General features: G+C 38.7%; 2 protein-coding genes across 2 annotated transcripts in view; one reads left to right on the top strand and one right to left on the bottom strand.

Moving 5' to 3' along the window:
• COL4A4 (collagen type IV alpha 4 chain) overlaps positions 1-25,040 on the bottom strand; it is an 80,048-nt gene extending 55,008 nt beyond the window's left edge. Inside the window, exons 1-8 of the mRNA XM_040612513.1 lie at positions 24,972-25,040; positions 21,828-22,029; positions 19,256-19,295; positions 17,145-17,222; positions 5,538-5,672; positions 4,613-4,657; positions 2,873-2,989; positions 82-150 (exon numbers count right to left, since the gene is read on the bottom strand). Of these exons, the coding sequence (XP_040468447.1) occupies positions 82-150; positions 2,873-2,989; positions 4,613-4,657; positions 5,538-5,672; positions 17,145-17,222; positions 19,256-19,295; positions 21,828-21,883 (540 nt within the window). The 5' untranslated portion in view covers positions 21,884-22,029; positions 24,972-25,040. The remainder of the gene's footprint in view (positions 1-81; positions 151-2,872; positions 2,990-4,612; positions 4,658-5,537; positions 5,673-17,144; positions 17,223-19,255; positions 19,296-21,827; positions 22,030-24,971) is intronic.
• Positions 5,702-26,244, top strand: part of COL4A3 (collagen type IV alpha 3 chain) — an 85,593-nt gene continuing 65,050 nt past the window's right edge. Inside the window, exons 1-4 of the mRNA XM_040612490.1 lie at positions 5,702-5,811; positions 5,900-6,089; positions 6,689-6,894; positions 10,459-10,549. Coding sequence (XP_040468424.1) covers positions 10,481-10,549 — 69 coding nt within the window. The 5' untranslated portion in view covers positions 5,702-5,811; positions 5,900-6,089; positions 6,689-6,894; positions 10,459-10,480. The remainder of the gene's footprint in view (positions 5,812-5,899; positions 6,090-6,688; positions 6,895-10,458; positions 10,550-26,244) is intronic.

A 26,244-nucleotide genomic window follows, 5' to 3' on the forward strand; every position in this document is an offset into this window, starting at 1 on the left:
ATAATGGAACAGTTACATTTACCATACATGTCTTCCTATGAGATATGACAGACATGATTTTTTTCAGAATCATATACTTACTGGAGGTCCTCTTCCAAAATGCGAAACATATACTGTATTTCCTTTCTCTCCTTTTTGCCCTGGATTTCCCTTTGAAGAAAAAAAAGTCTTTTAAAACATGATGCATTTACTCATACTCTACATTTCTATGGAGATGGAATGATAGTTACTCAGGCTGTTCTTTTCTGGTGTCCCTACATCACTAGGTAACCCACTAGAACCATGCATGAGCATTTTGCAGTTCTTTTATCTAACAAGACCTTAAAAGTAAAATTGCCTTCTGCACAGTTGAGCAAAACATGTCAGCTTCTGCTCTGTTAAATGCTCCCTAGCTCTTGGGTACTTCTACAATCTTCACAAATCTTGCCTTTACTGTCAAGTATTTCACTATGCCTAGCTTTTCTTGAGTCAGTGGCTTTAAATATTAGCACTCGTCCTTCTCCAAAAGTTCATGCTGTGATTTAGAAGAACCTAGTGTGATTAAAAAGCTGAAAGTATGGACTGTGGTCACGTGCATAGTCTTCAACATTTTCACCTATTAGGAAATACGTTTCACAGCCTATTAAAAAAAATTCTGATGCCTAAAGGCAGTTTTTAAAAAAACTAAGTTCCCATAGTACTTGCTGTGGACTCCTTTATAAAATTTTGCCAATCCTAGCACTCTCAAAACCTCAGTCTGACTTAGCAGGAACAGATAGATGATTGTTTCGCAAAATTTAATTGTAATGCTCAATTGACTGTTAAAAGCATGATATGTACATATGTGAAGAATAGATATGTTAAGACATTTTCCTGCAATTTTCTCATTTGAAATCCAAATGTACCGAATATAATTTAACTAAGTTACCACTTAACTACTGATTTCAGTAAAACGGGATGCTGTTTTTTATAGAAAGTAACCACTTTAAAACTGTACTGGTTTCCTGATATTATACACTGGCTGCTCAAATCCTGAAGTCAGAATGAAACAGGAAGGTATTTATGCCTGAATTGGTACAATAAAAAGAAAAGTTACAGCTGTCTGCAGCTGGATATAGCTACAGTAGACTGGCTGCAAATTACAGGTCAAGCAACAGCTGCTGCGGAACACATCAAACACATCAAAAGTTATATTTGTCTTTGATTATTTTACATGTGATCTTTTGTGTAATGAAATATCTTTATTAGATTCACTTTGTTATCTTCTATATGACTTAGGTAAGGGCTTACAAATAGAAACTCCTTATTTTCCAATTTATTGGTGAGGTATATGTACAGATTCTATAAGGTAACAGAAGTAAATCTGATGAATATGTACATAGTGTTAAAACTATATGAGACTATGTTGTAAGTAAGAATACTATAAAAATGTTAGCTGTAAATATAGTCAAGCTGGTACTTGGTGCAACAAACTGATTTAAAAATAGGCAATCTGCAGAGAGAGGTTGGAATAGCATTCTTGTACACAAGAAAATATGGTTACTATGTCCTGTTCTTCTGGGTAGCTAAATTAATTTGCACTGGAATTTCAGTGTGCATATCCAAGGCTACATGCCTATTTTGTCTCCCATTTTTTGTAATTTGCAAATACTTTTCTAGGCCTGCCAAAGGGCATACTCCTCAAATTGTGAGCATTTAAGTAAGAAAATACAGCTAACATTAAGTTTGAGCAGAAGTCATTTTACTGTTTGGAGGGTTAATGGGCTATTTTGAGAGGTACAACAAATGAGGTTGTTATCAGGTTTTTTATTAGGTTGTGTATTTCATAGTGTTTATTGCATGTCCAAGACTGAAATTGTATGGTTTTTCTAATTGCTGGTTTTTTAAAACATCTTTTCAGTCTGGCATCCACTGCCCATTGTTTGATTCCCTATGGTGAATCAGCACCTTATGTAGTTCCTACCAAACACATTTGACTTCTCATGTAAATTGCAGTTGTTTTTATTGTTTTATTTAGAAAATTTCAGGGAAGCTCTTAGGCCAACTAATCAGCTATTAATCATTCAGAACTAAAACTTGTTTCCACAAAAAGTCAGAGACTGGAGACTAGATCTGTTCAGCAAAATTTCTTTGGAGCTACAGTAACTTATATCCCTTACTGACATGAATCTGTGTTTTACCTTCATTGGAAGAGCATGGCTAACACAACTATTGAAACAATTTTAAAATTCTTTCCATTTTAACAGCAAAAGTAAACAATATTAAAGTGCTAATTTTAAATATTTTAACTTAAATAATCTCTACATATACAGATAAAACCCCAGGCAAGATGAGGTGTGCACAGAGCAGTCATGAATAGGTAAAAAGTGGCACATGAAACTGTAAGAGTACGATTTTGGAAATCTACTAATATACTTGTGTGATCAACCACTAAAAGTCTTCAAGTGTTACAGGACTTAAGATTTGTTGAAGCTTCCACTTGTTGCTAATTCATCTCAGCTATATCCATACTATTAAGGCTTTTAAGAAATCTCAAGTATTGATAAATGGTATGATGGTTTCAAGCCACTCCTCCTCAGTTGTACTTCCATGAAATAGTATTAGCTTTGGTGTGGTTATGTACTAGGGACACAAATCAGAATTTAACTCTCAGGTAGACATATATACTTCAAGGATATAGGAACTTATTTCACATTCACAAGCTTAAACTTAATCTGTTAAGGTACCAAGTGTCCTTCACTCCCATTAGCATTAGTAAGCATCTGTAAAAATTCATTGTGCAGCGTAAAGCTAGTGCCATAATCTAAAACTCTTTTCATTTTAAGAGCCGTTAGCTTGGAGGGAAAATGTATACATACAGTATTCATAGAAAGTAGGAATGCCTTTCACGTACATAAGGACCTCTTGGTCCCATATAACCACTTTCGCCTGGAAATCCTGGATCACCTCTTGAGCCATTGCAGCCATCTAAACCATGCATGCCCCTGGGTCCTTCACTTCCTGGTAACCCCTGAAAGACAGTTTAATATTTATTAGCGATATACCATGATAAATAGGGAATTACTTTTTAAATTAACAGAACAGTTCAGAAACAAGTATCTCTGATCTGAAAAAGAGGACGCCTCACAGTGGTCCCAGCTTTATACTCTGTGCATTAGAAATGTTTTTATTGTGATCAATAGAATTTTTTTTCATTTATAACATGTTATAGGTATTTATATCTTTTTCTTTGATGCATAGCAAATATAACAGGGACAACACAGGTTAAGAAGGTCAGACTGAGCTCTCACTTGAGCAAAAAGTAATGTGCTATCATCTCAGAGAAAGCAGACTAACGTAATACAATCTTTCTTGTGGCTGTAAAGAAAAGCTGAAGACAGACACAGAAGTAATCTCAAGCAGCCTCTTATTTTTTGATTGACAGGATAAAACAAAGAAAAACAGGACACAGCTTGACTCAAGCACATAGTAATTGCAGAGATTAAGACTGTACATTGAAGAATTGAGGAAGTGATTTTCTGACCTAGCAAGGACTAACCAATGTCCAGATAGGAGTTAGTTCTACTGCAAATTAGACACCAGGCAATAGAAATGGTAAGATGATATTTCCATTGGAGAAAAATTATTTTCACAGAATTAAACATTTTTGTAAGGAACAAACAGTAATTTTGTCCCAATTTTGTTTTTCTTTTTTTTCGGGGAGGTGGGGGGGCAGTTCTTCCTCCCATCTTTAAGGTTCTTCAAACCAATTTGTGGACACTTTTTAAATTAACATTTTTCATAAAGAGAATACAGATTTCTTGGAAGCACTTCTTTTTTGTGCTAAATTTTGGCCTCTACATTATCAAGACATTCTGGCAACAGTCCCATTGTCAAGTGTGGACAGCTGACAAGCAGATGCTGACACCCACTCAGTTTCTGGTTCTGTTTTCACTTTCAAAATTCAACATTTTAACTTTGTTTGATCCATATGAAACTAATAATAGCATAGGAGTTCAGTTGCTGCTAATAAACAGCATTTTTCAAAATACTGTATCTAAGGGATATTATCTTTCTTTTACCACACCCATTTCCACACTAAAGAAGATACTCGGAAAAGTATATAATCACATGCTTATAAAGATATATTTAGGACCCACTTTCCCTCTTCAGTCTCTATTCAGGTTAAAATTACTGGACTCTGTGGCTGCTTTTTTACCTGCAAGAGGACTACAACCAAAACCCAGAACGTATGAACAGAAAACTGTACATCATTTGAGATACTTTCAGAGATGGTAAGAATGCAGCAAGCAGACTACAGCCTGCTACAGAGCCTGACAAAATAAACTAATTGTTTTTAATCCTAGCAGTGACACATGCTGCATGGACATGTCTCTACCTTCACCGCCCTACCCCTGCATGAAAATTATGTACTTACCTCATTGTGATTTTGTGGAGTTTGTTACCAACTGTGAATACAGCTGAAGTTAACCTGGCTATTCTACATTTTTGCAAAACATATAATTCTGTAGGTGACATGATATCAACAGATATAAAGCCAAACATTTTATTTTGTGTATTATTCTGTTAGAGGAGTTGGTATGACTTTATATGAACCGTAATTTTTATAAAGCAATATCCATTCAATACGTACAGGAACACCATCTAAACCAGGAAATCCTGGGACTCCGGTTGGGCCCTAAAAGCAAGTGACATGAAAAAAAAAGTTACCAAGGTCATTAACTCTTAAAAAGAATCAAAACCAAAAATGTGACACTATATAGCAAGAAGCAAGAAACAGTCTTATTTGAAATATGAATCAAAAGCAGCAATTGTTGTAAATATCTGAAAAAACTCATACAGACTTAGCAGGAGACCAGTGTCATGTAAAGGATGGTACAGTACAGGATAAATGTCTAACTCTCATTCATTCTCCAAATATTATAAAATTACAGAGAAGGGGAAGTTGCCTACAATTTATAAATAAATTCTGTACATAAATTCACAACCCTGCTCCTGTTTTGATAATACCAGTAGCACAATTTCCATTTACAACACTTACATTTCAGATATACTAGACAGACACTGACCTCAGTGATTTTGGTCATCCACTGAGATCAGTGGAACTAGACCATTAAAACTAATATAAAGTACCAAGAGCGAAGCACAGGGATTGTACAGCTATGAAAGCTATGGACCTGAAGTGCAACTTATAGTCCACAAGTGGTAATAAAATTTTGTTTAGTGTACAGCACTTTTAAAAGCACCATACTCCTTCAGCTCCACGTTTCTCCCACAGCCCTCTTGGAGGTTAAAGAGGATGACATGGTACATAACAATCCAACTGGATCTGTTTCATTTTATTTTGTATTTTCTGATAGTTCTAATTTTGCAATCCATAGCAAAAATCTGCTGAAACATTTTTTCAAGAGAGCTGTAATTAATTCCTGTGAGAATTTTGTGTGAGCAAAAGTATAGTTGGGCAAATGCTTTTTGATCATTCAGCTTCTGTTTCACTTGCCAGTATTTAACATTACATATTGTATACACCTAAAAGAACTGTCTGTGGTGTTTCCTACCTTATCACCTTTTTCTCCAGCTGGCCCAGGCTGCCCATTCTCACCTCTCTGTCCTTTTTCTCCTGGCAGACCAGCTGGTCCTGTAAATCCCAAGGACCCAATTGGGCCTTGAGCTCCCAGCTCACCAGGCTGACCCTGAAAAGAGTCCAAAGAAGTGAATGACTACTGCTGTAAAGCTCGCAGCAGGCAGCATTTCAGAGATGGCTGTATGAATAAAACAAGGCTTACAATGTATACATACTCACGATTCAAAAGCTTGCTGTACAGCCTGCAGGTCTGTTCATTGCATTAGATGCTATAGGAACACAACCTTCAAATTTAACAACTTGCTCAAGGTGATAAATTCTTTTCACCTTCATCAGGTCTCCAGCACTGCCTCGCTGAGATGCCTGGGATAAAATGCAAGTCTTCCTGGCTCTACCAAAGTATCACTTTCTGCAAGCGTAAGACTCCGCTGAACATCCTATTTTTGCCACCAGAGAAGTGATGGCACATTTTAGACAAAAGAACTTCGTACACAATTCGAACAACTCAAGAGAGTTTCCTCTTGCTGTAAGCTAATTATCTTATTTTTTTCTAGCTCATGTATTTTTCATCATCACTCGGATCTTAATGCCTTATTTAAAAGTTCTGAAGTTTCCTGCATTAAAAAAATGATAGTTATTAGCCAACATATTTACAAAAAGTACCTATTTTAATAGATTGCGTTAAAACAGTTTGGGAGATTGCAAAGTGTAATTTATCTGTCAGTAGCTCTAAATGGAGTATCTGTACCTACTGTACTATACAGACCATCTCCATGGATTTCTATGAACTTTTCCAAGGTAATATATATTCTCCTGAAGTAAAAATACTTCCCATGCTAACTGGATTTGACAGTCAATAGCATTGGTGTGGAGTTGTTCTGGAGTTTTTTGCCGGTTTTGTTCTGTGCTGCTAAAAAACTATTAAGTCATAGATTCAAAGTGCTGAATAAAGCAAGCTTTCTAATCAGATTTCACATGTGAGCTGTCTGCACTTTCACCCTACAGAATCTACATATTTACAGGTCTTTCTTTCTCTTACTCATCTTTTTCATTCTGTATCGTTATCTTTGTTTGGTTATAACTTGTTTTGTTTCCCAGCTGAAGAGCGTTTTGCTTTCTTTTCAGATTTCATCGATCAATTACACCACATTATTAAAAAAGAGAGCAAAATGGAGCCCCATGCATTCCTGAGAAAAGCATATGGCTCTAAGACCACTTGAGGGCAGTAAAGGATATTTCAGTACAACTTCCAGTCACAGAGATGACAGGCCATACATTTATTTCTGTGAACGGATTGAAGGAAAACGAAATGACAGAAACCAAAGGTGACGGTAAGCATATGTGTTAGCTTCAGGAGTCAAATTATGTTGAAGCAACAGAACTGAATTGCTTGCTTCTCAGTGTAAACATCTCACAGACTAAATCTGTCTGAACAAAATCTTGTGAATTGCAAGCTGGGGCCTAAATTTCATTTTATTTTTCCTCTGTCTTTTAAAATATGTCAGTAAAACCAGTGTGATTTGAAAGTTGGACATGAAGTGCAGAAATGTATGGTATGCATCATTCAATCTAATTAGCAGAGAAACAGAATAATAAGAAGGTAATTTACTGCGTGCTTGGAACAGGAACATACTATAGGCTTATACAGACAGTACTGGAAGCAGGACTGTATCACCACTGGCCCTAAAGCTACGAACAGGTATTTAGTCCAGAGGCTAGGAAAAGAAGTCCTGCACTTACAAATAAGGACTACCTGAAAAAGTATCCTCATGCAACTCATGTTCTATTTGTCTTTACTGGCTCCTCTCACTTAAACCTTGATCCTGCTTTCAGTGAAGTCACTGGCAAAAGTTCTGGGGTAGAATCAGCATGTTGTCCTCAGCAACGGTTACAATTTTCTTGATACCGTAATTTGAGTAGTGTAAAACATTATGCAAATTAAAGGCTACTAGTATTAAAATCTGCTGATTCTGCATCCTTGATAACAATGAATGGACAGTCAGGAGGATTCTGGGTGTTTGAGTATTTGCTTGCATGAACAATTGTAGCCTGTCTATTGGCAGTGCCTTGCACATCCTCTGTTGTAAAACTGAATTTATTCATTTAAGTACTCTTAAAGCAGCTATTAAATCCTTTAAATACTTGATAAAAAGAGTGGGTAACCATTGTAATTAAAGCATAATTCTGATTATAAGAAAAGTTAAATGAAGGAGACTAATGATATAGTAAAATACAACTGTTTGAACCATTCATGCTACTGGAAGCAGTATGTTTAGTACACTGAACTAGCTGTTGGCATGCAAAACGGAACGCTCATCAGCAGGCAAAAAATGTGTAAGATACTTCTCACTAATGCTCTAATGCCTTTGTCTTAACAATGCATTTTGTTGACATCAAGTTTCTGCAGCAACTTTAATATTTTTAATTCATAGTCTATATGCTCTGCATTCAATAGCAGAAAGAGAAAATTTTTCAAATCATGTTATATCCTTTGGACAGTGAAGAAACATGGTTTTGCTAGTACTCAGAAAAAAGCTGAGACACTATGAATTCTGTGGTAATTACCCATCATAATTAACCAATAAACATTTTCAGAACATGTAGTCCTTTAGGTTGATAAAAGGTCTTCATTAGTTGTTACCCTTTGCTTTTAATTGACTCCATGGTTTATGTCCTCAGTAGAAGGTAATGAAGTCATAAAACAAAGTCACTGAATCCAGAATTCACAATGGGTTTGATAGCTGATACAACTTTAGCATGCCATGTGAAGCTGGTGGATTGCCTCTCTTTCTTTCAGCTCAAAGGCTGATAATGACTGGGAGCTTTGTTAAGACCAAACTGATACCATGTCATAACACCTATTATCACATCTATTATTTGTGCCCATCCAATGTGACTACCACAGCATTACAGTCTCAGGACAGCTGTACAAATAAAGAGGATGAAGGTAGTCATGCTCATGTGGAAATGACAAATTAGCTCAGTTAAAATGAACAGAATATTATGCCTGCTCTGCCATCTGATGCCAATAAATTCCTTTAGGATTTCAATGCCTTGTTAATTGTCTAGGTCAGGAACTACCCATGCCAAGACTATGGTCTGTTATTTTAGCATATCCTGGGCTTGACCTGCAGTAAGAAACTCACTTTTGACAAAACAAGACTATTTTTTTAAAAAAATTAAGTATGTTTCATAAGACTAAGACTGCAAATACTTCAGAATCATGCAGCAAAACATTTAATACTGTTTGGAAAAGGCAATCGCCAAGGTTATTTGGAATTACTTTTTTTGGTCACCTGAGACACCAAAGAGCACCTTATTTTTTGAGTGCCCTGAGCACTTAATTGTCTGAAAGCACAATGTTTTAAAGGAGTCTTGATTAGAACTCAAAAAAACTGGTTCATGCTACTAGAGTGAATTCTGTCTTGCTTCTCATTATTGATGAAGTCAAAAGTCCAGTTATTGTCTTCAGTTAGGACAGTACCCTATGTTACAGGCTATGTGGATGTGCCCGTGATTTGTGAAGTGCATTTACCTTCTGTTCACATGAACAAAAACGCCCAGCAACTCTACACAATCAGATTGTAGGCAAATAATATAGTGCCCTTGTTCTTTCTGCACGAGACTCTGGCTTGTAACCAGTCTTTCTCATTTTACCAGCAGGACAGAGAAAGGGAGGAAAGCAAAGCAGTTTGGGGGCAAGAGAAGAGTGCACACAATGGCATTTACAGACAGATGTTTTCTTTTCTAATTTGCTTAGTGAGGTGGCAGCATCTGCTGCTACTCTAAGCTCCACCCATGTCGTCTCCCCTTTTGGTAGGGCAGGTCTGTTACTGAGCAAAGCCATAGGTTCCACGGCTTGTAGGGTTATCCATTCTGGGAAGTTTCCACTCCTCCACTCTTAACCGTGTAGGACTGGGACAAAAACCATTTTCACTGCAAGTCAAGGCTCCAAATTTTAACTTTATCAAGATCAGATAAATCTGAGAAAGCACACAACTTATCATTAAATCGCCTCTCTTGTCCTACCAGAGAAAAATTTTCCTGTGACTGTGGGTTAAACAATGAGGGGGGCTCAGCCTAGTATGTAGCATGTACTTTATTCTCAGTTTGTTCAGAAACAGCAGATCACATAATGACTTCTCAGGATTAGATAACTTCTTTTTTATAGTCATATTTTGAGCCGATTAAATATAATAGCAACTCTTGGTGCTTGACTTGTCTCAGCATCTGGATCACGCTGCAAAGTACTGGAAAACTTTGTGCTCTTTTCTCATATTTTTCAATGATTCACTATGCTACAGGAACATAGTACCTGATGCTACTGCTTAGTATTCACAGTGATACTTCACAGAAGCACAACAAATCACAGAAGTGCTGAAAACATTTTTCACGGTGTACTTTGTTTTGTGTTTTAATTCCGTGGAACCATGAAAAAAAAGTATCCAATAAGCCAGTGGGTGTCACTATTGTGTTAAACAAACACTGAACAAGACAGAATTTGGCACTGAAACTCTAAAAAACACTTAATGAGTGAAAGCAGAGCTCTGCAAATAGAGGAGCATTTGAAACCACAAGTAATTAACATCAGATTAGCTAATAAAATTAAGTTTTGCTCAGGTTCCCTTTATTGAAACAACTCACCAATTGGCAATTTTTGGTTGACTCAAATCTATGAGAAATAATGATTTTGCAGAGTCTTGTCTTACCTAATGTGGAAAAGCTTGCCAATCTGCAGCCCCTGAGAAAACCACAATTTTTAGTATGGTGGGACAGGAACCAGAAGTATTAAAGGAAAGAAAGATGCTCAAGAACAAAAGGAGGGATAATTTAACAAGATCAGAACACCTGAAAAATGTGGAAACATGTCTAATATGAAAAATGCTAATTTACAGATGCTGTAGCTGGCCATTGTATATGAAGAACAGCCTTAAAGAGACCTTATGGTGGGAGAATGGAGTGATGCTGTTCCTATTCCACATTCTGGTAAGCAGGCTCCATTTCCTACCAGTTCAAATACTAACCTCTGGAGCCAGAGAACTGCCTACTGCTCTGCTCAGTTATATAAAATAACGTGTGGTCTGCTTCAGATATTGATTCAGGCATCTCATTTCTCTAGGTCTGTTTTTCTATGGTTCTCAGTGAATGTAAGTGAAAGGCAATAGAAATACTACAGAAAATAATCAGAAATACCACAGAAAATAATTGGTCTCAGGAACTTTTAAATTGTATCATAGCTAATATACTGGGAAAAATTATCAACAAGTATGAAGCAAATAGTGGGAGAGCTCTGGGATTTCTCAGTGTGAATACATCTCTGATAGTGGATTCAATTAAGCACAGGTGATTGATATCAAATAGATGGATTTTACATACTCATTTCCTGAGTGTGCAGCTTGAAAATTCAAATATAAGTGCTGGATATACTATGTGAATGACAGGCTGCCATTGCATACTGATGTGCAAAAAAATGTAATTTAATCAATGCCTCTTGCTCCCCAAAACAAACAGAATTTGCAGTTTCCCAGTTAGTGAATCTTAATTGTGTTTACATTGTGCTGTAAATCAGACTCAGTTAACCCACAGGATCTACTAGGGAGATGTAACAACCCACAAAATCTATTAGGGAGAGGTTGCAAGAGAAGTGATGCCAGAAGACAGACCTACTATACAGTTAAATTTCACCATTCTCACCCCACTGCCCTGAGGTATACCTCAGCTGACTTTCTAACTTATCCGTGACAACCAACTGACTTAGCACCTCTTGTGAAAGCTTACTCCTTACACCTCAAATGCCAAAAAATGTGAGACCCTTTGTTTAGATTTTTGTTTGCTAGGTTGTCTCCTACACTAGTATGAAAATAGGCCACTTGCTTCATCTGCAAAAGAACGAACATTGGTCTTGCTGACTTATATTTATTATTCACTTTGCTCCAGGCATTTCACATGATCTCATAGAAGCTAGATCAGGTTGGGTCATGAATAGATGCTTGCTTTCCAAATCTACTTAACTCTATAAACAAAGCCAAAGGAATTGAATGGGATCAAACTCTGGGGTCGCCACAGGACAGGTTTACAGTCGGTCAGTGCTAACTGCAAACATTTTTTTAGCCATCTAAATTCTGTTAGAGCAGCCAGCATTTTTTGGGGCCTCTGATACCACACTGCAGGAGTTCAGGAAATTATTTCCCAAGTTAGAGAAAGAGGAGGAAATGGAGGAAAGGTTTCACTGTCTGTTGGACATATCAGGAGAAAATTAAAATCACACTTTATGGGAGACCAAAGAGAAGGAGGGGTAAAAACCCTAAAGCTATGAAGTTGCTGTTTGCCTCTAATTAAAAACATTGAGTGCTACTGCCTACTGGAAGACCGTACATCTTGGCTGGAAGAGGCAGGAGAAAATTTTAATTGTTCTAGCCTGACACTAAAAATCACATAGAATGCTCACTGCTGCATATACTTTCACTAATGACATTCTCCCCTTGTTTATCTGTTCTATAGTTCTTAAATTAATATGTATAGTAGCACACAGGATGTGCAAAGAGATTTAACAGCACATTTTAATGGTGTCCTATAGAAGAAAGAGTCCTTTTGGCTTGTGATATGAGATCAAGAGATAAATACTATAATGTAAAACTAATTCCAGCAAGGCTGTAATCCCAATTAAAAAGAACTCGAACTTTCATTGTAATGTGGACAACTGTAATGATATCAGAAAGGGATATACTACTCGTAATAGTGACATTTTTCAAACAGTGGTTTCTTGGTAATGAATAGTAGTGTAAATCTGTTTATAGTACAGTTATCTAAGGTTGAGAGAAATAAAAAACAACAGGTATACAAACTCTTTAAAACCCAATATGACAACCAATGCATAAGATTATTGGGTTTATGTAAATATTAAATAAAAGTTCACCTATTGCTTCTACTTTTTTTCCAACTTGCCCAATTTCAGTACATTCAAGTATGGCCATGGCAGTTTCCTTTTCTTATTCCTATGGTCACCTTTCTACTTAAAACCTCAATGACCTTGTTAACTTAGAATGAAGAAGGCTTTCTATGTTGACATTTAAAAGATTTTCAAATGGACAACTGGAAGGAAAAGTCTTAATTCCCATTGCATTCACAGTCATTTGTACAGTTTTCTTACACTGTCCTGGTAACCACAGCTTTAAACTGCATTCAATAAAATGGGTAGAAAGAAATGTAATTATGCCAAAGACAGTAGGGCAAGATTTGAGGTCTTCAGAGTATGCTGCATTCCTGACACCCATTCTACTCAACTCATACACCTAAATATATTTAGAGTTTAATTTTACATGTCTATTCTCTTATTACCCTAGTTTTTTACTGTTTTAGTGAAGAAACATTAAGGATAAGGGCTTACACAGCTTACAATGTTTTTAGTTTTACAAAATGTGAACATGCTTCCCTTGTCACTGGTAATTACAAATAAACAAAGTTGATTTATATCATCTTCAAGACGTTTGTTCTACCTTAATTTTAGTATAAATCTTTGTTATGGATTGACTGGTCTGCTCTAAACACAGAAACGACCTGTTTGTTCACTTCACTAGCTAAATTTCCAGTGACAATGCTTCCACTGAAGGTCTAAAATGGAAGGCAACATTCTAAAACGTGTAAAAGGGCAATGTCATCAAATACCTGTCATAGCGTTTTATATGTAAACAAAAATCCCTCAGATGAAACTAGTAACAATATTTTCCTCACAGTCCGCTGACAAAGTAAAGCCCTTATCAGATGGACACCCCTTAACTCTGAACCTATATAACTGCTGTTTTATCAGGAGATAGATACTCTGACTGCTCTAAAAATCTCCTTTTCATTAGTGTGCGGAGAAGGATGTAGGGAAGTAACCATCAGGATTGTGTGAAACAAACTGCTCTAGGTTCTTATTCAGATGTGTAAGTTGGACCAGCAGTATCTATCTAGCACAAAGTCTGCATTATGATACAACATTGCATCTTTCCTATGGATAATAATTCCTATGTATTCCACCAAGTGTATAACAAATAATGCACTTTGTTAAACAGCCTCTCACTCAGTGCACTTTTAAGAGAAGATAAAAGTTAACAGAAACTTTCCATTGAAACAGGAACTCTGGAAGTATTCAGCCAACAGCAAAGATTAACATACAAATTGTCACGTTCCGGCTAGTCTAATGAAGGATTTGGTTGCAGTTCTTGGAAGAGTCTGAATAACATGTTTAATCAATTAATAATAGGTCTGACCTTGTGTGTTTTTACCACAGATGATACCTTAGCAGTACAATAATGAGACAATTTGCCCTTTCTCCCTGTAAGTCTTAGATTACCATGTTCAGTGGAAGATCATGAAGGGAATACCCTACATTTGGCTCCCTTTGGTAAAAGAGATTTTAAAAAAAATAATAATAGATGGACTAGTCTACATATATCAATGTAATGCAGTACATACACTGATGCAGCTTACTCAGATGCTGCCTTTCTTATGCAGCCTCTGCAAAAGCCCCTGATACTGCAGTTGGTTTAACAAAACCGTATAAAGACTGAATTTTGAGGGCTGCTATAAGGTTGGCTTTCCAGCTGGTTTGGATGAGATTACTGTTCCACTGCCTTTTGCCAGCAACTACATAAATTTTCTAGAAAGTTTTCGTGCTTTCAGCACGTTTGCTGAGGGGACCAACTCATTCTTAATTTTGACAGCTACCCTGTGCTGTCAAAATAGTGAAAAGGGAAAAAATATCATTCTAGGCAACCAGATTTATACTGTTGCCCTTATCTCAACTTCTTTACAGAGAAGGATTATTTAATAAACTGTACACTTTGAAATTTTAGGCTTGCATACTGTGTAATGCCAGAGGTTTTCAATGATCATTTATTTCTTGCACTTTAAAAGACAGGATTCAGGAAGACATGAAACTCTGAGGAACCAGCCTGGGAGAAGAATTCAGACAGAGAAGTAGATAAAGCAGATGTTTTGCATTCTAGGAAGCTAACAATAAGGTAAACAAATCTTTTATTTTGTAATGGGTAGTCTTGGCAAAAGCTAGGAAAGCAAAGTTAGTGTGTCAGAGTGTACAAGCAAAACACATCAAAGTTTAGAAATCAACAGGATTATAGGATTAAAAAAAAATCCTATAGAAAATAATTCATCACCATACATTAGTACAGAAAATATTTGCAACAGTCTATCTGATGTGGTGTTTAGTTAAGCCATATTTAATGTAGGGTCTGATAAGTACTTTGATTTCTTGCTAGAGAGCTGGGTGGAGAGGAACCTAATGAAGTTCAAAAAAGGCATCGGGGGAGGAGCAGTCCCACGCACCAGCACAGGCTGGGGCTGACCTGTGGGGGCGCAGCTCTGGGGAGAAGGACCTGGGAGTGCTGGTGGGCAGCAAGGTGCCCATGGGCCAGCAGCGTGCCCGTGTGGCCAAGGTGGCCAGTGGGACCCTGGGGTGCACTGGGAGGGCCATGGCCAGCAGGTGGAGGGAGGTGATCCCCCCTCTGCTCTGCCCTGGTGAGGCACATCTGGAGTCCTGTGTCCAGTGCTGGGCTGCCCAGGTCAAGGGAGACTGGGAGCTACTGGAAAGGGTCTGGCAGAGGGCTATGGAGATGGTGAGGGGACTGGAGCATCTCCCTTATGCAAAGAGGCTGAGAGAGCTGGATCTGTTTAGCCTGAAGAAGAGAAGACTTGAGGGCATCTTATCAATGCACACAAATACCTTAAGGATGAGTGTCAAGAGGCTGGGGCCAGGCTCTTTTCAGTGCTGCCCCGCGACAGGCCAAGGGGCACAGAAAGTTCCTTCTGAGTATGAGGCAGAACTTCTTTACCTTGAGGGTGACAGAGCACTGGAACAGGCTGCCCAGAGAGGCTGCAGAGTCTCCCATGGAGATGCTCAAAACCCACCTGGACATGATCCTGTGCAACTTTATCTAGGTGAACCTGGTTTATTAGGGGGTTGGACTAGATAATCTCCAGAGGTCCCTTCCAATCCCAACTATTGTGTGATTCTGTGATATTGATTAACAGAAATGATTGCATGAAATATAAATTCATTTTAAATCGGAGACACTTTATCCATCAGTGTGTGCATACATATTTCAGAGCTGTTTCAGATAATGGTACAATTCTCAGATTTACATTTTCATAGTAACATTTAATTTATTTTTAAATGTTATTACACTTCTGTTTGGCACTTAGGTCCAAATCCTTGGAATTATGTAGAAAACTAACTGCAAATGTGTGAGCTATCGTTCACTTTATCTGTGGTGGGGAGGACAGCTTAGGATGGAGCCACAACGACTGTGGTGGGCATGTATTATTGACTGATTAGGGGCATGTAATTCAGAACTTCAAGGCTACTGAGAGAGAACCAGAATCAGGGAAATTTCCTCTAGCTTCAAAGTCAGTTGTTTTTAAATTGCACTTCAGATCAGGTTTTTGGTATCCAAATCAGTCTATTCAGTACTGCTGAGAGACACTGCAATGCTGCTAGTCAAAATACTTTTCCTGGAATGCCCTTTTGTTAACACAGTGTTACAGAGATAGACGTATCCTAGGCCCCTATTATGAAAATCCTACAGCATGGGGGACTTTGGTTAGACATAATCCTGGAGGATTTGGATAGGATCAAGGACACCAGAGCAGTGATCATGACACAGCAAAGCATACAGCTAACAGCAGAAGCACAGGAAGGAAAAGGTGTGTCTTGCTTTTGTGGCAACTCAGGTTGTACACAAACAAATGGGGCATGCAGGTCTTCTAGAAACTGATCCACCATGTTCAAGCTTTCTAACCCTAAGCTTTAACATTAGCACTTTGAAAGAAAATAATTTCCATCACTAACTGACAATGTTTCAGTTGTTCACTAATCAGGACATGTATCTAAATAAGTCCTGCCCTCATATAACATTGAAACTGTTATCACTATATAGATATGTATTTTCAGAAAGAACAGACAAGATAATTGAAATATGGTACAGTGATGACTAGTTTAACAAATAGCAACATGCACAGTTACTAATTTTAGTGTATAACATGAAAATGCCTTGACTTCATTCAGTGTTTTACAATTATTTACAAGGCAAAAACAATCCAGATTTTTTTAATATACTTAGTGCGATAAGCTAGTAAAATAAAAAGTCTGCAAGCTTTTCCAGAATCACCTAACCCAAATAAGAAACACCTAAGTTCTCATAAAACTAGTAAATGGCATAGACATTCTCTTTTAACTAACCTCTAAGTAGAAAATGAGCATAGATCTCTAAACTTAATACATTATTAAGAATGACCTTTGTCTAACTACTAGGCTGATCTCAAAGAATTCTTAACACAAAAAGGGCACCACAATTATTACAAACCTAATTTACAAGTAAACTTGGTTACAAACAATCTTAACTTCCTTCAATGACAGCTGTACTTTGTACCAGTGAGAGAATTATGCTAGTTTGCTATATTCAGACTTGTTTCTGTCTAAATATTGATTTATGTCAACCATATTGATTTTAAAGTACAGCAATGTGCACAAAATGAACAGTATTTACAACACTGATTATCACTACTTCTAATCATCACTTACCCTTGATCCTTTTTCTGGAAAGCACCGACAAACTGAACAATCCTGTCCCGCACATGGGTCAATATATGCATATCCTCCCTAAAAATTAAAAGTTTATGGATTTATCAGTGTGCAACAGACAACAATCACTTCATCAAATATTGTCAACAGGACATATTATCCAATTAGATGATTTTTAAGGCAAAAGCTCTTGCTACCCTTGCATAACCACAGAGCAATTTCCTTCTGATGAAGAAACGAAGAAACTTGGCATAGCAGCAAACATCAGAATATCATGTAGATCTTCAGCTTGACATATATGAACATTTTCCAATGCTTGCTTAATAGAAGAATGCAAACATCAATACTACATCTGAGATCCTCCTAACATACTTGGACCTCTCATCAGCATAAACACGCTGGCAAAGGAGAAGCAATAAGCAAAAGCTTATTACTGTTGCTGTAGAAGGTGAAAGACATTACCTACAAGTTATGTTAAGTAATGCTAAATATTACAGCTAAATACAATTAAGGAAATAGACTTCATCTAGAAAAAAAATTAACAGACTCAGATTTTCATTTGTAATAATATGAAATTTGTAACTCATCACATTAGGTTAGGAGATCGTTTAACTACAATTAATAATAAAAGGCAAAACAGGCTGAAGAGCAACAAGCCCACTCAGCAATAAAACCTTGTATTCAATTCTTGTCAAATGAAAAGAAGAAGTATGTGCATGGTATTATTATGCATTGCCTACCATTAATTTACCTATTTCTTGTATTGAAACTTTCTGTCATTGTCCTCTTAATAGCAAAGAGGTGACTACTTTGTTCCATCAGGTTGCAATGAGGAAAAAAAGCATATTTTAGGAGAAATGAAAACAAAATGAAATGTAAATTCAGTAGATTTATTCTGTGGTAAGTGAACAGGATTTTATTATTTTCTATTCCCTGAAATATAGTATTAAACATATACCAATTATACACACCATACGTATTTATAAACTCAGATGGTAGGAATGTCCACTAGGTGACATTATTTTTTCAGCAAAATTGTGTAAATTATCAAAGTCCTTTAGAAAAGTACGACAAGGACTTAAAAGACTTAAGAATAATTTAGGTAAACAAGTAAATAGTGATAACATGAAAATATTTGCTCAGTGTGGATTTCATTTTTATCAAGGTCAACATTGTTTTGTTACTGGTTTTAATAACCAACAGAACACCACAGGTTCATACTTTTTCAAGGAGAAAACACTGACAAATATTAGATAAGGAGGAACAAATCTGTTCTATCTACAATATTTTTAGAATATCTGGTACTCCCAAACCTCAGAACAAGAAGGTATGACAGTATCTCTCACAGATTGCTTCTCTTTCACACACTGGATTTCCCATGAAATTACTAATCTACTCCACACTAGTCTCTCACCTAGTTATTAAAAACTTGCCTCTACTGGAATGTCAGTGGAATGCAAGTTTCTAATAACACATAAGCTGCTACCCTTTGTTCTAATTGAACACACTTATTTTTAAAAAACTTTAAATTTTCAACAGTTCATTGAAAAAGGGATGACTTGGAGTGGGATGGGAATCAACAAAAAGCTTTTAAATATTTGAAAGAAACAGTGAGGGCACTGCAAACATAAGGTTAATATGGAGGACAGTACAGAGAGGAAAATAAAGTAGATACTGAGACTATATGATATATGAAATTTTGGCTTCAGAGATGGGAATGTACAGGGAGGCCAGTTTAAGATCTAGACTAACGTACAGGGAAGGGCTTGAAAACTAATGTTTAATATATGCTATAATGTAAAGCCATTGAAGGGACTTCATGAGGAAGGAGACAGACTCAGTGCACAAGAGAATACAAGAGAATTTTAATGTGCAGCTTTCCAAAAGCATCTAAAGATGCCAGAGTTAGAATCTAGAAGAATCCAAAAGACAAAATCACAAAATAGTTAGGCTGAGCAACAGGAACAGAAAGTGAGAACTGCAGAAATACTGAAAGAAACATCACAGTTTTCCCACAGAAATATAGGTCATTTTGGTGTATATAGTGTTACTTTTTTGAACTACACCATCATATCTATTACCTATCTAAAGTATGTATCAATGTCACTTACCCCGTCAATTTCTTGTGCTGAAAAAACAATCAGAAGCCACCTAATTGAAAAAAAGGAGAAAGCTAAATTAAAACTAAACTTCTACCATCCACCCTTCACAAAAACATAGCCTCTAAATAGTAAGAAATGTGTATTAACACGATTAAGTACTGTTTGGGGTGATTATATAGTAAAAGAGTATATTTATAAGGGGTATGCACTGTCAGGAAATGGTCAGCACATGCTATATATATTTGTCTTTTTGGATTTGTGAGTACAAACAGATAGGCATGAATAAGACCATGTAAGAGTTCTTGTAACTTCCCCCTTATAAGCTATTTCCAATCCCACAATTAGGAATGGCCAGAGAGAAAACATCCTAGACAGATTACTTCACAAACACCATCGGGTGAAGATTGCACAGAGCTAGAGGTGATCTGCATCTGCCCCCAACTGAATTAGCAGATGCTCTTTTCTTTCGCTCAGAGAGAGGGATGAGAGGGGGAGAGAGAGAGAGAGAGAGAGAAAAGGCAGGGAGCAAAGCAGTACTCAAAATAGCCACAACTCCAGAGCAGCTGCTGGGGAAGCCCAGCTCCCTGCCAACCATTGCTAGTGATCAATTATAAAGTTGAAATCATGTCTTTTATGATTTCTACATTCAAAAAACGAGAATAAATTAAAACAAAAGGTAGCCCAAAATTTCTTCAGCAATACTGGAAATAACCATTATTATTGTTAATACTAACATGATCATTAATGAGAGCTAAGGTGCTCACTCATTATATGAAGTGATAAAATAAATACAGCCATTATATATAGACTACTGTGTATTTATCCTCCAGGCTATAGTGAAGTCTGTATCAAAATTACTCCAACCCTGCAAATATTTAGGCATTTAGGAAATTTTCCCAAAGTCCTATTGAGATCAACCTCTATTTTTTCTTTGTAATTCACATGGCCAACTCTTTGGAGTTGAGAACTGTGCCAGCAAACTGATGATTACTTCCCCTGACTATTAATTATTCATAGATTCAAACTGCAAATTATATAACCTGCACATGCACTGATATATACTGATAAACACTGACAAATCTAACATATTTTAGCCATTTCCATACCTTTACTTTATATGTTTTTTAAACCCATGTTGCCTGCTACTTTTTTTCAGTCACAGATTTTACAGAAACAAAATATTTATGAACACAATTAGTGGTAACTGAAGACAGAAGCTCATACTTGCTTCTAAAGTTAAACAAGCTAAACGAGAAACAAAGGACTGATAAAACAATACGAGACTGCCAGATGATCAGCTATAGCAGTAAATGGTAGAGAAGTTTTGTGCATCCCAGTAGTTCATACTTTAATGCATCAAATAAGAAAGGATTTAACTTCACAGGGACATTTCAATCAGGTAGCAGAAAATAGCATGTTTATTCTGTGATTGTTACTAATTTAAGGCCATTTTTGCTTCTAACCTTCTGAACCTGAAGATAGTCTCTTAAATATTTTTTTTCCTGTATCAACATTGGCCAGGGGTGAGTTATTTTTCATTTAAGAAAATGTCAAGTTCTTATGAAGCCCTTGCACAACTGAAATGGACATCTGATAATGACATTCTTGATGCATGGTGCTGCAATCTTCCCCTTTTCCAGTCATATAGAGCAGGCATGTATTCGCCATATTGATCTCTGTCATTTCAAAATCCCTGCCTCCTGAAGCCAAACAGATGTTGCCTATGTACTCCAATCAGTACAAGACTGTAAAGGGTAACTCACAAATAATGCAGAAAAAAAGGCAAGAAGAGCTACCCTTGGAGAGGTGGCTGGGATAGAAGGCTGCTACGATGGGGAAAACTGGGTTTGCATAAACCAAATAAACATGAAAAAGACACTGGAGAGAGTTCAGGTATATTAGCACAACACAAGACCACCTAGTAGTGAGGGTGTCAAGTTCAAGCAAGGTACATTTGCTGGGCCAAGTTCCCAGCTAGAAAAGCATAATATCACATTCCTAAAAAGCCCAGTGCATGAAGTTTTATAAAGAAGGAATAGTGGATTGACTTTGCCTGGAAGATGTCATTGAGATAAAATCACTGATCCCACACCACTCTGAAAATTCCAGGCCATGGTGATCCTAATCTCCTAAGGATCATTTTCCTCCAGAAAGAACTCCTGCCACAGCTGCTAGGAAGTATTTCCATCATAGTCTGTAAAAGTTTTTTTCATGCCTTTTAATAATTCTCCCTCATCTACAAAACTATTCTGAGACAGGCAATCAGGTTTGAATTGTTCATTACTTTTCTCCAAATATATTCATCACTAGAATGTAGAAATATCTTTCCTCCTAAAACAGACTCAGGATTATAGTTCCTGCTTCCTACTATTTAAATAGTGTAGTAACTGAAATTTAAATGGTATAAACTTATAGACCAGCAATCAAAATCAAATAATACAACAAATTATCATATAGGCTTATCAAATTTATGACAGGCTACAAATAATTTAACTGGTGATTTCTTATTACTGTTAAATTGATAGCTAAGAATGTATCTCAGTGACTCTAGTAAAAAAATTTAGTGATCTGTAAAACTCACCAGGCAGCTGTGATAAGCCACGTAATCCGTTCAAACGAATCCTTTGTTAATGCCATTCACACTGATTGAGGATCTGTATATGCAGCACTTTTTATTTCTTCCTTTTTTCTTTTTTTTTAAACAGCAGGTCTTCTCTTTCCTTCTGTTTGTGGATGGTCTATAAACACTGTTCCATATTGTTGTTGTTGTTTCCCCTCTGAACCTGTTTATATTAAAAAATACATTTGATGGACAAACATGAATAATTACTGGATAACCAAAATATGTCTTAATCATTTACATATGTCATACTGCACAGCTTTATGTTGGCATTACATTATATTATTCATATTCAGGCTGCATTTTATTTTTTCAGCAACTCAATTATTTCAAGGGGACTATATATGAATTTTTACAGATCAACATAAAAGGGTACAAGATTTCAGCCTATTAAAAAGTACATTAATAATATAAATAAAATAAGCAAGATTGTGAGGCAATACAATACTGCAGGGACAGATAGCCTCAAATGGAAAATTGAAGCCAGTCATAAAGTGTTAGACTTTTCAGAAATTTGTTCCTGTTGCCCACTATCCATATCATTATTTAATTATCCATACAGCTTCTGAAGATGAAGAAGAAATTGAAATTGGGTACATTTGCTTTATTATTAGCAGAAAACCTTTTATTTTCAAATTAAAATCCATTTTGATCCAAGCCATTGACACAGTTTGAAGTCATACTTAATGCATGATTTGAAGACTTAAACCATTCTGCTTGCTATTTCGTCATGGCTACGTAAAACCTATCTTTTTTTTAACAAGCTTCCAACAGTTTGAAGTGTTCAGCAGCCAATGCAATCGTATAAGGACTACAAAGTGTTATTTAGATTGATATGTCGAATTGATCTAATGTTTTACAATTTGTAGTAATCACAACAGTTACTTCAATAGAATACTTACCTAATTCAAAAGAAAATAAAATATCCCCAGCATAACACACTCAATACCACCAAAGGAATAGGTTTTATACAAGCATCACCAAACCTCAGTTCATAAAATTCTCAAAAGACAGCAGGGGAAAAGCTGGCACTATAATATAACCTACACATTAGGTTTCTAGACAAGGACCAAGAAGACAGACAACTTCATTCTTAGAGTGTCTGATAAAATAAGACCACGAGACATGAGCCATAGTTGGAGGCAGACACACAACTACAGTTATCGAGATATGAAAAATCAGAGAAGACCTAACTATAGCCTCATTACATCCAAAGAAACCAACATCATGTATAGCAAGACCACTGAAGCTGCAAAGTCAAGGATTCAGAAGTTAGGAAATAAAAATTAGGGTTCTGTGCTCAATTTTTATGTGGTTCTTTTATGCATACGGTTAGGATAGTAATTTTAGGTATAAGAACATGCATGCTGTTTTGCATAGGACTTCTGTCTCATTCACGATGGATATATTCCATGCTCTTTTCATCCTTTCCTTAAGCCCTATTTTTTCTTTTACAGTGTCCTATGAAATTTTGTAATTTTTAATAAACTCATACAGCTATAATGTTTCCCATATAAATATTCCTTATGTGCAAAAAGAGAAAATATTGTTATCCTGGTTTTACCATAGAGAACTGAGAAAACAAAATCAAAGCTAAAATCATTAAGTTACTGTGAAAAAAGTCGAACTTTAATTTCTTTCAGCTTTCAATTGGTTTCTAGTGTTAAGGTTGACCTCTCTGTTTTTCATGCACTGGTGGGTTTTTTTTTCCCCCTAAGTACTTCTACAGATAGCTGCAGGTAGATGTTTTGACACAACTGATGTTAAGCCTGCCTGGCGAGCTGTTTTGCCAGACAAGGACATCTCTCTGAGTTTGTAGCTCACTGAAGATATTATGGATTACAACAATATCAGCAACAGTACCATGCATCAAGGTTTCATACACTTTCTTTGGATAGTTGCCATCAATTATGGCAGTAACAAGCAGGAGAGAGAACATCAATGGCCGATCTTACCTTTGTTCCAGCTCCATGTTACTTTGAAGTCATATATCTGTGTCCTAGAAACTCACATAAAGGCATATATACTTTTATGTGACAATCTCATAATGCAACACTACTTGCTCTTTCTCAAGTATAGCACACAACTACCATCCAGTTGGGCCACATTATATAGCAGCCAGCTGCTCAGGGTCTGTGAAATAGGTGGTACCAGGTTATGCTCATGAAAGGCTTTAGGTTTTTAGTTCATGAGTAGTTCCGAAATACATTTATACACATATATTATATTGCTGTATATTGTTGCTTTTTCTGTATAATTTTTATAAAACCTGTAACATGGGATTTCCTGTACAGCATTCCTGAACACTACCGATAAAGTAAGATCACAGCGGCTGGCCTGGCCAACACCCTAAGTTTGTGCCACCTCAGAATAGTACTTTATTTGGTGAGATGTTACTTTGAAGATGCAGTACTTCTGTCAGTGACATAAATGTGATAAACTTTACATATCGCTAACACTTTACAAATCACATTTCCATTCAGAAAACCTTTATATTGTGATAAGCTATGCGGAAAGCCTGGGGAGAAACATTCATCACCTATTTCTCACTGGTTTACATCTATGCAGTGGGGCAGCACTTTGTCCTTTCTGGGACTTCTTGGTCTCCGCTGTCTCATTAAGAAAACACTGGAGAGAGAGAAAAGCGTTGCTTAAAGGAAAACACGGCGGGCAGCGCCCGGGAGCGCCCGGCCAGCGTTGGGATGGCGCGGAGGGCCCGGGCTGCGGCCGGCGCTCCCCGGCACCGCCTCACACACGCATCCGGCGCTGCCGCCCCGCTCCCGGCCGGTGTAACCGGCCCGTTCTCCCCCGCCGGGCCGCTGCCGACGGGCCCAGGCCGTGTCCCTGCCCGGGCGGGTCCCCGCTCCCGCCGCGCAGCCCCGAGGCTGTTCGGGCGGCGCCCGCCACCTGCGCCCTCACGGCGGCGGGGGAGAAGCAGGCGGGGGACGGAGGCAGCCCGGTAACCTGGGACACCCCCAGCTGTCCCGGAGCGGGGCTGCCCCCCTCAGCGAGCTGCTCAGCCCCGGCAGGCGCCGAGACCAGGCGGGACGGCCCATGACGAACACCAGGTACTGTCGCCCAGGGCTGCCCTTCCGCGGCGCTCACCTCAGCTCCCAGGCGGGAAAGCCCCCGGCTCCTCGCTCACTCCATGCCCGCCGAGGACGGACGGCGGCTGACCGGCAGTGCCCGAGGCAGGAGACGCGGGGGGAGAGGAGAGGGGAGGAGAGGGGTGACCCGGCCGGCCCCGCCCCGGCCCGGCCCCTGTGCCCATCCCAGGGCGCCGGGAGCGGGTGCGAAGCAGCAGCAGCCCCTAGGCCAAAAGCCGCGGGCGGGCGGGGGGCAGAGTCCGAGCGCCCCAGGCCGAGCTCCGCGGGACGCAGCGCAGGCAACGCCGGGCGCGGGGATGGCCGGTAGGGGCTGCCCCAGCCGCCTGGCGCCACTGCTGCTGCTCGCCCTGCTCTGGCCGGGCCGCGCCGCGACGGCCGAGGTGAGTGAGCGAGCGCGGGGCGGAGTGGCCGGGGTGGCGCGGCGGGACGGCGGCGGCTGCGGCAGCGTCACCTGGGGCAGAGCGGGGCGAGCACCTGGCCCCCTCCGCCGGCACGTTGGCAAGTTGCGAGGAAGATGGGGTGAATTTATTGTATTTACAGCGGTACGCCTCACCCGCGCCGGGTACCTCGCAGCCGGGCTCGGCGAGGTGAGGTACCGTTACCCCTGCGCCGCTGCCAGGCGGGGATAAGCGCGGGCGGGGAGGCCCCCGCGCAGGGCGCTTCGTCACCGCTCGCCTCAGGTGCGAAAGGGAAGCACAGCGCGGTGGCGGCCTGGCCGGGGGGATGGGGGGCTCCCTGCGGGGATGGGGGGCTCCCTGCGGGGATGGGGGGCTCCGTCCCGCCGTGAGCACGGAAGGCGGCCCCGGAGGCCTGTCCCACGGGCAGCGCGTCGCTCTGCAGGGGCAGTGGATGTGGCGAGGACAGGGCGGTGCTGGGTGCGGATGGTCTCTGAGGTAAATGCGCTCAGAGCAGCGCTCACCGGCCGGACCACCTGTGCTGCCTTCGTTACAAACTCGATTCACAGTTTGTCTTTCAGGTTTAATGAGTGTGCGTACCGTTTGGTCCATAAATTGTACTGTAGTCATTGCCGTTCCTTTCTCCTCTGTCTGGTTTTAACATTTGGATTGTACGTTCCTAACTGGGAGATGAGCAGTCATCTGTGAGTGTAAATCGGTCGGTGTAGCTCTTAACGTTTCTGGCAGCTACCGAACAGAAATCTGCCAGTTTCAGTAAATTTCGGATAGACATCAAACACAGGAAACTGCCAGTTTCAGTAAATTTCAAGTTCTGTTTCTCCCATAATAGTCAACAATGTTAATTTCTCCTCACAT

Source organism: Falco naumanni, chromosome 13 (assembly GCF_017639655.2).
Source record: "Falco naumanni isolate bFalNau1 chromosome 13, bFalNau1.pat, whole genome shotgun sequence".
NCBI classification, from domain to species: Eukaryota; Metazoa; Chordata; class Aves; order Falconiformes; family Falconidae; genus Falco; species Falco naumanni.